This window comes from Pyrus communis, chromosome 15 (assembly GCF_963583255.1).
Source record: "Pyrus communis chromosome 15, drPyrComm1.1, whole genome shotgun sequence".
Lineage (NCBI taxonomy): Eukaryota > Viridiplantae > Streptophyta > Magnoliopsida > Rosales > Rosaceae > Pyrus > Pyrus communis.
Window position 1 is genome coordinate 11,768,695 of NC_084817.1, and position 14,426 is coordinate 11,783,120.

The 14,426-nt window shown below is 38.0% G+C and overlaps 1 protein-coding gene across 1 annotated transcript; it reads right to left on the reverse strand.

The window, feature by feature from the left end:
- Positions 1–10,764: 10,764 nt before the first annotated feature.
- Positions 10,765–11,827, reverse strand: LOC137717959 (uncharacterized). Its single transcript, XM_068457479.1, has one exon. The coding sequence runs from the start codon at positions 11,757–11,759 to the stop codon at positions 11,076–11,078; it is 684 nt and encodes a 227-aa protein (XP_068313580.1). The 5' UTR covers positions 11,760–11,827; the 3' UTR covers positions 10,765–11,075.
- Between the last annotated feature and the right edge of the window lie 2,599 nt (positions 11,828–14,426).

The window sequence follows — 14,426 nt, forward strand, 5'->3', positions numbered from 1 at the left end:
CTCTCTCTCCTTCGAACTCACACAGACCACCCACAAAACCACCCTAAAACTATACCAACGAAGGATCTAAGACCACCATCGTACTCCTGAAGACTACACGAACACGATGGTACCAATTTTAGGTGAGTTTCACTTCGGAAAACATGGATTTCAATTTCACCGTGTGTGTGCACTGTTCATGCACACGTAAAACTTGATGTTTTTGGGATTTTGAAGCTTGTAGGAAGCTTGGTGAGGTCCTAAGGAAGCTCGGAGTGCTTCGTTGGACAAATTTGGACGTCGGGAAAGCTTGGTTCAAAGTTGGCCGGAACTTTCGAGGCTTTTTCCGGCGAATCCACGGCGAGTTAGGGGTCGCGGCAGGTATGGATGTGTTCGTCTCGTCAATACCTTCATTTTGATATATAGTACGTCGAAAATGGTTAAGAAATGAAGAAGTTATGACACTTTGAAGTTTACCCAGAAATTCCGGCAAAACACCCACCTCCGGCGAAACCAGTCCGGCGACGCGAGGAAGAAGACGCGCGCGTGGGCAGCGCGTGAACAGGGCGCGTGGGGGCGCGTGAGAGCTCCAAATTGAGTTCTGAAAATTGTCACGTGTTCGTGACGTCGTGTAGATCACCGTGGTATATTCATACACCCAAATTGAGCAACGTATGAGAAAGTTATGGACGAATGTTTGTGTATGTGCGTTTAATTGATGATTTTATAATTATTATGTTATAGGTGAAACTTGTACGGACGACGAATGTAACCAAACTAGGCGTGAGGGTTACGAGCCGGCTACTTATCAGTGAGTGGGCAGTTATTTTTCAGTATATATATACGTATGCTTGACGTATTTCCCAGAAAACGTATTTTAAAAGAAATACGAATTAAATATCCTGTCATATATGCACCATATTTTAATATGTGCATTACCATAATTATGCATACTATTGCATGGTGCTGAGGAGGCCCAGGTAAGCTACATTTGAAATACATTTGATATACGTACGAAATACATTTGATATACGTATGAAATACGTTTGGGGATACGATTGAAATACTATCATCACATGCATTAGTAGTGACATACATTTATATATGTGTATTTGGTGCTGTGGACGCACAGGTAAGTGCCAGGTAAGTGGTATTCATGTTTGTATTCAATAGTAGCTTGAGATGCTTAGAGAGCACATAATCTGCACCCCCGGTGTTAGTGCTCCCGCCCGTGGCCAGGGCATAGCCTTCACGTGATGTTCACCTCCCGCACCACACGCTCAGCTTGGATTCAAGTTAGGTGCACAGCCTGTCGTACAGACCACATTAGGTGGTTCCGACTCGTAGGTGACCCGCGATTTATCGCACAGCTTCACGTGATCGTAGCACTAGAGCGTATATGTTACACCCAAGCTTGTCGTACAGACCACTATAGGTGGTTCCGACTCGTGTGCAGATTCAGTTGTTCAGTTATTGAGTTTGAGATTTGAGCTCTATATGCAGCCGTATAGGTCACGTTAGGTGACTCCCGGCTGCCAGATTATATGTTATTGTTGTGAATTACGCTTGAGCACTTACATTTCATTATGAGTTTCCGACATGGCATATTCTTGAGCATGAATGATATACCCTGGAGCATGTTTGGCATATTTATACATACGTATATATGTTTATTTTCTGGGAAGTATACTTGTTTTACGGCGAGGGGTTAGTATATTCAAAGAGAAAAGAAGGTTCTGAATAAGTTTGTTTTGCTGACCCACTCAACTTTGTTTTGCGCCCCTCCAGGTTTAAGATATCAGAGCTTGGTGGCTACGAGGAATCCAACGGTGTTCTGACAGAATGGCCAAAAATTAGGACTCACCTTTGGGTGTTTCATCTTTAGAAATTGTATCTTTAAAGCTTCCGTACTGTGTAAATGGTTACGTCACTCTCACGTGACGGCCAGCATGCCCTCCTTCGGGACGGGGTGTGTCATTTTGTGTCTAATTTTTTTAATGAAGCCTTATGACCCCAAAATAAGATTCTGCCCCATTTTTCCTCCCTAGCTATACCCATCACTTATCATACAAATTTCTACTGTTCTAAAAATCTCCGCCTAGGTGCTAGGCGCTTGGTCACTGCCCCGATTAATGCCTAGGCGTTTGAAAATTAAGAAAGGACCCGCAGACCTACTGAGGCGCCCGCCTAGACCGCCTAGGCACCCTCCCAGACCCGCCTAGGCACCCGCCCAAACCCGCCTAAGCATTGACTCACTTAGGCAGAAAATAGATAACTTTCATTTTGCATTTTATTTTTTTTCAATAAATTGTAAGAGACTTGTCGAATACTTAAATGAGCACACATTATATGCTTGTTCCCCATGTTTTCATTATGTTCCAATATTTCATAATATATGTGTCATTCTATTTTGTAGTTTATGATGAAATTATATATATTTTAAGTATAAACATACACTTATTTACATGAAATATAATGGAATTAGTTAAATCCGCATAGGCACCCGCCTAGACCCAGCCTAGCCGCCTAGGCGCTAGACCCCAGCTCACCGCCCGACTAGCGCCTAGTGTTTTTTATAACCTTGTAAATTTCATACTTAGTGTGTGTGTGTGTGTGTGTGTGTGTGTGTGTGTGTGTGTGTGTGTGTGTGTGTGTGTGTGTGTGTGTTGTTATGTATCGTAGATTCTTCCTTACCCTAACCTCCTAGAGATGGTAATTCAGTCAAGAGGCACGCAAACTGCATGTCGTGTATATGTCAATTCTATTTCTACGTTTCATTTCGTTTGTTCAACTATTTTAAGTTTTTTTTATTGTTGTTGTAACTTATTATCATCATTATCCATAGCCGAATCAGTATACTTGTTCGTTGGTATTAACTTTAGACCTCAAGAGATGGTGTATGCCACCTTCCACACACAAGCAATTTTATGTCAATAATAATGGACCTGCCAACCAACTACCTCAAATTAAAATTTCAACTTTGGAGATACTTCTCCAAAAAGTCCGTCAGATTTCAATGGTGGGCATGTCATGGCCCAGTCATTTCTTTTTAGAGTAATGCTAGAAAGTATTTATTTAAAAGATAATGCTATAAAGATCAAATTTTTAAACTAAATTTTATAAATTAAATTATGTAAATGTTGATGATTAAATTAATAATTAAGTGTTGATTAATGTGCTTATTTCTTATTGGTGACACAACATTTGATTTGAGAATTTGATTTAAGAATTTGGTCTCCCTAGTATTAATAATTGTATTATATAAACAATATGACGTGATTGTTAATAATTGAATTATTACTTAAATATTAATTAATGTGCTAAATTTTGATTAGTGATACATCACATAATGTGCAAATTTAGTCTACAATATTAAATCAACCTAGCATTACTCTTCCTTCTAGCCTTTTCTTTTATTTTTGTTTCTGGTTTTTTCTTAACGACTTATTACTAGTATTGCAAAAATAAAATGTTGCACTCCTCACCAGTGTATTTTTCTTTTTAATTATAGAAAATTTAGAGTATAAAGTGAGATTTTATTTAATTAACGATAGTATCTACACTAAGAGGTGGGAGAGTAGACTCAGCCTTACAATGGGGTTGCCATAATAATATGATTCAACTTCGCCATAGTTAGAATCAAACTTAAGACCTTCACTTGTAAAGTGAAGGTCTAGACTGCAATGGACTACTAAGCCAATCCTCCACTCCTTCCCTGCATGGATCTTCTTCTCTCTCGCTGCTCTATTTCATTACCACCCACCCCTAAATCCCAAAATCGGATTAGCACCCACCCATAGGTCAATTCGATCCAATGCCCAGATCGATGCCGACGCCACCCCACTCATTTTCCCAAGGTCATCTCCCGCTCTCTCAGTCTAAGTCTCGACGATGGCTACCACCACCATAGCGCCGCGTCAGCTTGCTCAGAAGGAGGCTGAATTCAAATGATATTGGCCGTCTAAGAATCCTATATGGACTTAACTACTTGTGATAAAGGTGGAATTACATGTAGATAATACAACTTCAATAAGAGTTTGATACATGGAAAACTAATGTCCTATAATTCAGGAAACACATTAGAAATGTTTGGGATGCAACTGCCTTCCATTAACCCTTTTTCCACTGAACTTGATACAACGGGACAATGACCAACTCACCCACGATAGATGGGAGTTGGCAGTCGTTGTTTCTATACATGTAGGAGTTCCCTGCTCACCAAGAAGACATTCTTCGACACAGGGTTCTATCACCATAAGAATATAAAGGTCATAAGTGAGTAGAAGGATTCCTTGTGCAACTAACCATGTCTTCTTCAGAGCTCTTGTGTACGATTAACAACCACCATGGTTGCACCAGGTAAGCTTCTCTCATTACGTTTGATCGTGACCTAGCAAAGCATGATAATATGAACTTGGGTTGTTCTTACATTTGGTATCAGAGCCATGTTAGTAAGCCCTAGGTCCGATGAATTAATAAGAAATCCTAATGCTTTATGCACGTATAAAATTCGTATGATGATTGATGCAGTTTTTCTATAGCATGATTAATTGTTCTAATGCCATATGTTGCTGCTAAGTTTTATTCACTGCATGAAAAGGAATATATGGTTTAGAGATTAGACCACCGTAAGCATTGCGCTTTTGTCATTCTAGAATTGGTAGTCATGGTTCCTTCAGTTTCACAAACGATGATTGGTATCTATTTGAAATTCGGTATCTGATTGAAATCAGTTTCTTGATATCTATTTGACATTCATGTTGCAACCAATATGCATAAACTTGTAACAGGACCTCAATTTTTCTCTAAAAAGAACTCTTCTTCGAACAACATACCGTGATATCAAACGTATCCTCAACCTTGAGATTTATTGTTGCTAAATTACGTAATATATGGCTGAGAACATACCTAAATGTATGCTATTTGCCCCATTCTTTTCTGTAAACCTTTTTGAGGGTTTATGATGATTTATGGGCTTATGGTGGCAAGTGTTGATTTTATTTCAATCTTGGAGTTGTGGTTCTCATAATTGATAAACCTTTTTCGAGTCGAAAGTGAATTTCATGTTTTTTGAGTTAAAGTCACTACCACGGTACATTTGTCTGTGTGACGTTAATATGGAATCATTGTCTTAGAATCTTCATTAAATTTTGAACTAGTTCCTTCAGGGGGGTGATCTTATATCAACGTTTATTTGAGATTTTGATTATGGTCTTTACTAGGAGAACACATATAAAGTATATCATTGATTAGAATTGTTACTGAGAGAAATCATCGAGCTTTAACTGCTTTCGATAAAAGCTCCAAAGTTGATCTGATCACTCTGGATTTTGGAGTCCATTTATTATTAAGCTTAGGAGGGAATATTTTGAGTGGTTTGATTTGTGAATTTGAACATTGTATCTGGTGGAATGTTAAACAAATTCGATTCTTTGAATTACTATTGTCGTTGATTATATTTTGATCCTGGGTACTATAATTCTTCGATTAATGTTTGTGAGTTCTCTGTTTTTCTGGGATATTTGTGTTTGCAAAGTGGTTAGTTGAACACTGGCCATTGGTTGAAGGGCATTGCTGCCTTGAACTGGCCAGGTATTTCTCGACTATTTCAAACCTCCATTTGCGTATGCAATCACATACCGTTACAAGATGGATGGATGGAGCTTTGAGTGATCAAAGCTGGCTTGTTATTACCAACATGTGAATTCTTCAGCTACCTTGTACTTGTGGGCTGCTTCCATGAATTGTGTCTTGGAGTTGGTGCTATTATATGGGAGTAAAAAATGTATTGAGTTGATGAAGCCAAAAGTTGATAAGCTTGGTTGACGAGTCTGGCAATAGGGGTATTCAAGAATCACGCTGCAAACATGGGTGTGGTTGAATCATTTCACTCAGCTACTATATGAAAGTAAGGGTTGGTCTTTCATTTTATTTCCCTTATGCTTTAAATAAAGCATGGACTTATGTGCTCGTGAATTTTACCATGTTAATGGTTGAAGTTTTATTTCAGTTATTGTGTATATGTACGAATATATGCATGTAGTATATTGAAATATTGTGGACTGATGAAAGATTCATACCGAATGAGCTTGGTGTTATAAGCATTCCATTGAAGCTAAACAAAAGCTTGACCAATGGTGGAGCACTCTGATCAGTGGGAGCTTATAAACAGAGCTTTAAATTTGTTTTGGTATTTGTATCATGCATAATGCATATTTGACAGTTTATGTTTTTTGCCCAAAGTTGTAACATAAATCTGTGTTGTTTGATGCTGCACTCTTTGCATACAGGCAATGTCTTCTTGACTGCACTATAATACATATTGATATCTAAATATGTATTGGCAATAGCCATTGGTAGCTTAGTAAGTTTTTGTTGTCTTATTCTAATATGTCTAAAAGTGATTGATACATATATTCTAAATCTCACTCTAGCATTGATGTGGTAAAGCAATATATTTTATTGTGTATATGAAATGTGAGCATGATTTAATTGGTAAGCAATTGCGTAAACACATCAAAACCTTTTCATTCCAGTTTGAACTCGAATGGAAATTGGGATTTATGTTGAACTTGAATATGGCTGGTAAGTTGCAAGGTTGAACCTGATACATGTGAAAATAATCTATAATTAGATTTTACTTGTGTAGAAAATTGATTTTTCATTCGACGTTTGGATGATTTCTACAATCAAATTGAAATGCTAAAGTTTTATGCAGGATATCAACACTAATAATCTCTATACTTGAACAAATGTTTAAATAAATCTTCACCAAAGTGGGAATTATTAAGGAATTTTGTTCAAGGGATTCTTAATTGAATTTTGTGATGACAGTTCATTACATGAGACCAATCTTTCAAAAGAGAGAAATAGTGAATGGCTTGAACTGTAATACAGTGTATAGTGTTTTATGAAAGTTTTAAGCCGACTTTGTTCCCTTGTCCAAAGACATGATTTGAGTTGTAACTTGAAATTTTTTGTGAAATAGCTATACAAGTAAGGATGCATGATTAAGATTGCATAACTGATATTTTATGTCTCTTGCCCAAAGGTGTTACATAAAATTGCATGTCATGGTTATTCATTGAATAACTAGATTATCTGCATAAGGCAGAATTGAGGCTTCACTAGAAGCTTTAGGCAAACTCATTGGAATTTGATAAAGGATCGAATATGTTTGTATCATATTTTGATGTTGTTTCATGTGAGAGGAATGTATAAATGGTTTGAGATGTTTTCAGGGTATAACTTTTTTAAGAAAATTAAGTTGACTGTTGTCATGTCCAAAGACTTGAAATCTTGGTTGTTTTCTTAATCTTTTACATGGTTGTTATACAATAAGGTTACGTATCAAATAGTGGAAATATGGGAGTGAGATCGACATTCTGACATGCATAAGTATTTGTGTTCCTGTTGCTCTTGTTGAATCATGTTTCTTATTCTGTCAACTAAATGCAATGAATGTATTGTACGCATTAATCAATTTCAGTGCTTGATAATGTTGTGATACTTCATCATTATTATATCTTTGATTCATAAAGATGATTGATAGCAGATTGAAATCTGTTGTTCGAGGTGTGTCTGTCCAAAGACGATACATGAAGAAACCTGGGTTTTGTATGATTAAATAAAGGCACTATAAATCCATTTATAGTATAAGGAAACATCATACAGTTTGCGTTTAAATACTTATGGTTCTAGAGTGCATGACAACTTGGGTTCCGTTGAAGTGTGGGAGTAACAATCTGATATATGTTTTACTTTTGCTCAATTTACTTGCTTTAAGTTTGTCATTGTTGAATGTATGAGGTTTTAATTTATGACTTGCAATAAAATGTCTGATCTTTGTTCCAAAGAACATTTGATTGAGCTTTATTATGCAGGGAAATGGAAAAGGAATCTAGTGATTGAAGATGGCAAACCACTTTCAATCAATAAAGGTAAACTGGATAAATGGGAATGAAATGGGGTATGCATCAAGAACCATGATTAGAATGTGTATAAATGCATGCCATCATTAGAATTATTCGGTATGAATTTGTGGATTGTGGTTTCAGGGTGAATGCAACACTATTGTATGCATTATTTCCTGAGATTCGAACTCCAAATGATTACTGGTCAATGTGGATAAGATGCTAGTTGTGTAGAACTCAAGTGATCACTAAGGAATGAAGTTATGTAGTACATGAAATTTCAAAACCACAACTAGTTAGCGTCCATGTGGGAGAATGTAAGAATCCTATATGGACTTAACTACTTGTGATAAAGGTGGAATTACATGTGGATAATACAACTTCAATAAGAGTTTGATACATGGAAAACTAACGTCCTATAATTCAGGAAACACATTTGAAGTGTTTGGGATGCACTGCCTTTTACTAACCCTTTTTCCACTGAACTTGATACAGCGGGACAATGACCAACTCACCCATGATAGATGGGAGTTGGCAGCCATTGTTTCCATACATTTAGGAGTTCCCTACTTACCAAGAAGACATTCTTCGACACAGGGTTATATTACCATAAGAATATAAAGGTCTTGAGTGAGTAGAAGGATTCCTTGTGCAACTAACCATGTCTTCTTCAGAGCTTTTGTGTATGATTAACAACCACCATGGCTGCACCAGGTAAGCTTCTCTCATTACGTTTGATCGTGACCTAGCAAAGCATGATAATATGAACTTGGGTTGTTCTTACAGGGCGCGAAGTCCATATGGGCACGAAAAACTGATGTTTTCAGATGGAAAGATGCAATGCCATACATCCTCAATCTTCCTCCAATTTGTTTATTTTTTTGGTAATATAATATGAATTTCAGATTTTTGAATATGTTTTGTTTGGTTTAATGGTGTTTGCAATGGTGGTTCTTTCTAATTTAAGTTGAAATTATAGAAAGCACCATTTTCTGGGTTTGTATATATGTATACACACACGCAAACACACATATCCATACACGCACACATATATAAATGTATATGTTTTTGCTAGATCTGATGTATGACTTTTGTATTATTTGTTCTTGTTGGTATATTTCCTTATTCACAAAATTTACATATATATTTTTGCTAGATCTGATGTATGGCTTTTGTATTATTTGTTCTTGTTGGTATATTTCCTTATTCGCAAAACCCACATTGATTCTTTTGTGTAAATTTGATTTTTTTTGGGGAAAAATTGTGAATGGTTGCTTTGTTATGGATGGGTTTTTGTTTAAATGTAAAACAAATTATCAATTGTTGGTTCTGAAATCTCAAGAATTTCGATGGCAATTGCCAAAAGAAGAAGGGAGGTTGGATTAAATACCGCATTTGAGTGACACCAACATATTTTGAACATGGGGAAGATGAAATGTTTAACAGGAATAACATTAATATTTGGTTGAAATTGAAGTTGAAGCAAATAAAATATTTTGTAATATATCATGGGTTTTTTTTTTTAAATTATCCTGCTTTTTAGTCCAAAACTGCACCAAACGCTTCATTAAGTTAGTCCAGTTTAATCTAATGTAAGACAATACAACTTAGTTCTTGAAACTAATTCAATCTTAAATAGTCCGATACAACAAATGTACTTTTATAATCCTTCTATTTATTTTTAAATGGGCCTCACGGCACCCATCAGGCTTGGCGCCAGATTCAACGTAAAGGAATATATAAATGTGGCCAGGTCACGCTCTTTGGCTTTTTCTTTCCTTTCTGCTTTCGCTTTCCCCGCCAATGCCCTTATGCCCACCTACAACAATAAATGAATATTATATTTCGAGTTTAAATTTCCATACCTTAATCCAATTAATTTCTTTTTTATATAGATAAACCTTAAACATTAACCTTCTATTTTCATCCTCATTCCAATTAATTTCATTTTTTTTTTCTTGAGAAAGAATTAATTTCCTTTTTTACAAAAACTTTTAAACATTAACCTTCAATTTCATTCCTCCTTCAAAAACTTTTAAACATTAACCTTTAATTTTAATTCCTTAATCCAATTAATTTTTTTATATAGAAGACCTTTAATTTTTCATTCCTTAATACAATTAATTTCTTGTTTTACTTCAATTTTTTAATCTTTTATTTTAATTGAAAGGAGATTTTTTTTTTTTTTTCAAATTTAGTCATAAAATACATCGGTTCCAAGTCAAGAGTCTTGTCGAAGGTTCACTTGGCCGAAGGGGAGGCACGAAACTCCAAAATTCAGTTCCAAACGTCATCTTTTCAAATTTTCAAAATTCTACAAAAATATACGATGTTCCGACCTGATGAATCTTCTTGGCTATAAAGACTGATAAGTGAAATTTCTATAACCTCTCTCCAGATCCGAAAGAAGTGGAAAACAGTAACTCGTCAACCGTTATCTCTTTTTTTTTTTTTTTTTTTCTTAATAAAACAAAAAATTCCACAAGATTATTAGTCGCTACCTTCACACCTGCAGTAAAATCAACCAGGAACACAGTCAGAAAAATAAATTAACCAATAAATAATCAAATAATTCCAAAGAATATACCTTGAATGAAACCAAACGCGACCTGGTAAACCAATACGACGGACCGAACGAACTGAACGCACGTAACGGACAACGCCAACAACGACGACCACGCACTGAGCGGAACGCACGGAACAGTGACAGACGGAGACGGCACACATAACGGAACACCCCAAATGCTGCAAACACAAAGGGATTGAACTCAACTGCTGTGCCACTAATGAATTGAGCTGCTAATTAATGGGTCCTTAATCACATTTTAATTGGGGGCTTAATTGGGGATTAGATTAGATTAGATTGTCCGACAACTGTCCTTCCAATTATCCATAGCACATGATTATCATTCAACTGTACAAATATGGAGTTCTAAGTGTAAAACTCGCCAGCTTGACTCGGCGCCTCCGCTTCATAACTCGTCCAAGTTGGTTGAATCGACTCAGCTGTGCCATCGGATCTGGTCGGATAGGATCAAAAGCGGCTGCGATGTGCGGCTCCGAGTACGACTAGCCAGGTTCAAAGATCGGAAAAAGAGAAATGACCGGAAAATAACCAACCAACCTGTGTCCGTTCTATCACTCTGTAAACCAAAATTCGTCTTGACTCGTAACCCGCCACCGCTAGTAGTGGGCGGTGGACATGGCAGAGAGTCTGCTGGGCCGTGGCTGGAACCCGGCTCTCCGCCTCTGCTGGTGCGCACAAGGGCGAATCAGGGCGGTCAAGGCTCGCTTCACCCACTCGCCTTCGACTCCACTGATTCGTACCAGCGAGTTCGTCATAGCAGACCTGCGCATATTCAACCTGTTCGACGGGAAAGATCCGGTGTTTTGACTCCCTCCCTGGTTCTTGTGGAGGCTGCAGCGAAATGATCCCGGATGCGACGTCGGCGAGCACATACAGGTCTTCTTCGGCATCGAAATCGGTCCAGTTTTCTTGGAGACGGCGATGGATCGATTCGAATGGTGGTTGGGAGAGATCGAACGGTGGTCGATGGAGAACCGGACGGACGGAGACGGAGAGGAGGAGGTGTATAGGTTGACACGCGTCGGAGAAGCGGATCTGTGATGGTGGTGGTGGTTGATCTGCTGATTGTAGTAGTGGTGGTCCTGGTGGTGGTGGTGGAAGAAAGCTGACGCCGGCGACGAGAAGCTTGAGCTCGTCGAAGAAGCGAAACCTGACGCCGACGACGAGATACCGCCATTAGAAGCGGTGTAGAACCTTTCGGAAGGCGAGAGCGACCGGAGCACAGGGCCGCTTTTGTTGGCCCGGATTCTCGCCCTCGATGAGGAAGATGCGGTCGCCATTGGAGAGTGCAGAGAGAGAAAGTAAGTGATGAGAGAAGAGAGAGGGCTTTTTTTCCCTTAAGGGCCCCTAGGGCGTTGGATTTGGCAAACCTGTCGAGTCTCAAGGGCCGGTTTTATAGGTTCAGGGATGGGAGGGCGGGTGGTAATTGAGAGGATATCTGGGGGTATTATTGGGAATCAGAGTTTGCGGGATCGGTGGTTTTTTGAGAAAATTTTTAGTTGTGACGGAGTACACCAAATGTTTTTATATAAGTGATAAAATTTTTTTTTTTTAAGTTATTAATTTTTCAACACATATATGCTATTATTTATATAATGATACGTGGTGTATCATTCCGTGTGACAATCATACTGAAAAATCCCTGGTTTTTCTGACGTTGGGAATCTTATCCAACGGCTGGAGTGATGGGGACTGGCCGATGAGGACGAAGTTGGAGCTGCTTGTCCAACGGCATTTACTGGAGCCGCTGCAGAGCCTGCCACCTATAAAAAAACGCTCAAGTTTGAAAGTACGGGAAGCCCAGTAATCATCATTTTATTACGGCTTGCCATTGGTTCGTTGGGCGTGTAATACCTTAACTGACCCCAGACTTTTGGTCTTTATCCTCCTAGGTCCCTACGATTATTGCTTTTTTACTTTTTTTTATTTTTATTTTTTTTTTAAGTACATCGATATGTTTTTACACTAAGAGGAAGGAAAGTTCAGCTAAGTCATATATGAGCAACCTAATTGGGTATCAAATTCGCCATCTATAATATTCGAACTTAAAACCTCTCACTTTTAAGTAAAGGAGAATATCATCAAACTTAATGTAAGTGTCCTAATATTTGGAATTTAAACTTGAGAATTGGAGTTTCCAAATTCCAATTTTTTTTCCACTCGAAAATTTTAAATTTTAAATTTCTCTTCACTTGTAAGTGAAATATCTTATGTTCAATTCTCATCAAAGGTGAATTTGAATCACATTATTACTAACTCATTGTAAAGTTAAGCATACCTTCCTATTAGTGTAGATAACATCGTTTGTTAAAAAAATAGTAAAGGAATTGATGCATGTCAATTTAAAACTTTTAGATTTTTATCGAAATTCCAAGTTTATTTCATTCATCCAAATATAATGTAAATGTCATAATACAAGTAAATAGACAATTAAAATAAGAATCAAATCGTGTTTTCGGAACAACTAAATCCCTCCCGAAAAAAATGGTAACTACAAATGGGGCAGGGTGGTTCGGGATAATAATGATGGGAGTTGGTCCTTTTAGGTTGAAATTCATTTTATTAGGTGAGTGGGCACTTGGTTGCTCAAAATAGTGAAATTCTTCATCCATTATTTTGTTGTTCGTATCTTTGTCTAGCAAAAATGCAAATCTTCAGAATCACTCAAAGAATTGAGAAAGAAATATATAAAAAATAAAGTTATGAATCCTATGTATGTTTGGGTGAACCAAAACGTAGGTTGGAGAGAATTTAGATGCAATTGGGTGTACATATTTTTATGCTTTTTTGACACACTCCGACCGAGATCAGGGCGTGCTGGCCGTCACGTGGGAGTGACGCAGCCACGTGCACAGTGCGGAAGCTAATAAAATAGTAATGTAAAAAGTACGAATAATTAAAAACTAGCATACAAAGTAGTAAAAACAAGAGCTAGCGTAAGTGAGACACAAGTTCAGAGCAATAAGTCTACAGCAGTCCAAAATAAAAAGATGCGACATCAGTACACCCGAAGGTGACCCTACGCTGGTGAATGTCTGTCAGAAATGCCGGGAAAGCCCTCTGGGAAACCATCGAACCTGCTAAACAACTAGAACCTGGAAGGGCGCAAAACAAAAGCGTGAGTGGGCAAAAATAAATCTTTTCGAAAACCATTTAGTAAAATACATTCTAACCCCTCGTCGTAAAACCTGTATACTTCCCAGAAAATAACATATGTACGTATGTATATAGATATGCCAAATATACTCAAGAATATGCCATTTCGGAACCTCATAATGAAATGCAAGTGCTCAGGTATAATTCATAACAATAGCATATAATCTGGCAGCCGGAGTCACCTAACGTGACCTGTACGGCTGCATATAGAGCTCAAATCTCAAACTCAATAACTGAACCTGCCCATGAGTCGGAACCACCTAAAGTGGTCTGTACGACAGGCCTGGGTGTAATACATATATATACGTTCAAGTGCTACGATCACGTGAAGGCTGTGCGAATAATCGCGGGTTACCTACGAGTCGGAACCACCTAATGTGGTTTGTACGACAGGACTGTGCACCTAACTTGGATCCAAGCTGAGCGTGTGGTGCGGGAGGTGAACATCACGTGAAGGACTGTGCCCTACTCTGGGCGGGAGCACTAACACCGGGGGTGCAGGTTATGAGCTCTCTAAGCATCTCAAACCACTACTGAATATAAACATGAATAACACTTACCTGGCACTTACCTGTGCGTCCACATCACCCAATATGCATATGTATATGTATGCAACTAATAATGCCCGTGGTGATGCATAAACAATGATAATATGGTGCATGGCATAAAACAATTAACCCTTTCAAACAATTTCTGGGAAAATAAATGTACATAGGTATATACGGAAAACCAAAAGCCCACTCACTGGTATGTGGAAGGGTCGTAGCCCCCCTGCCTCGAGTGACCACGCT

Coding starts and splice junctions, on each gene's coding strand:
- LOC137717959 (XM_068457479.1), bottom strand. CDS start 11,759: ATGGCGACCGCATCTTCCTCATCGAGGGCGAGAATCCGGGCCAACAAA.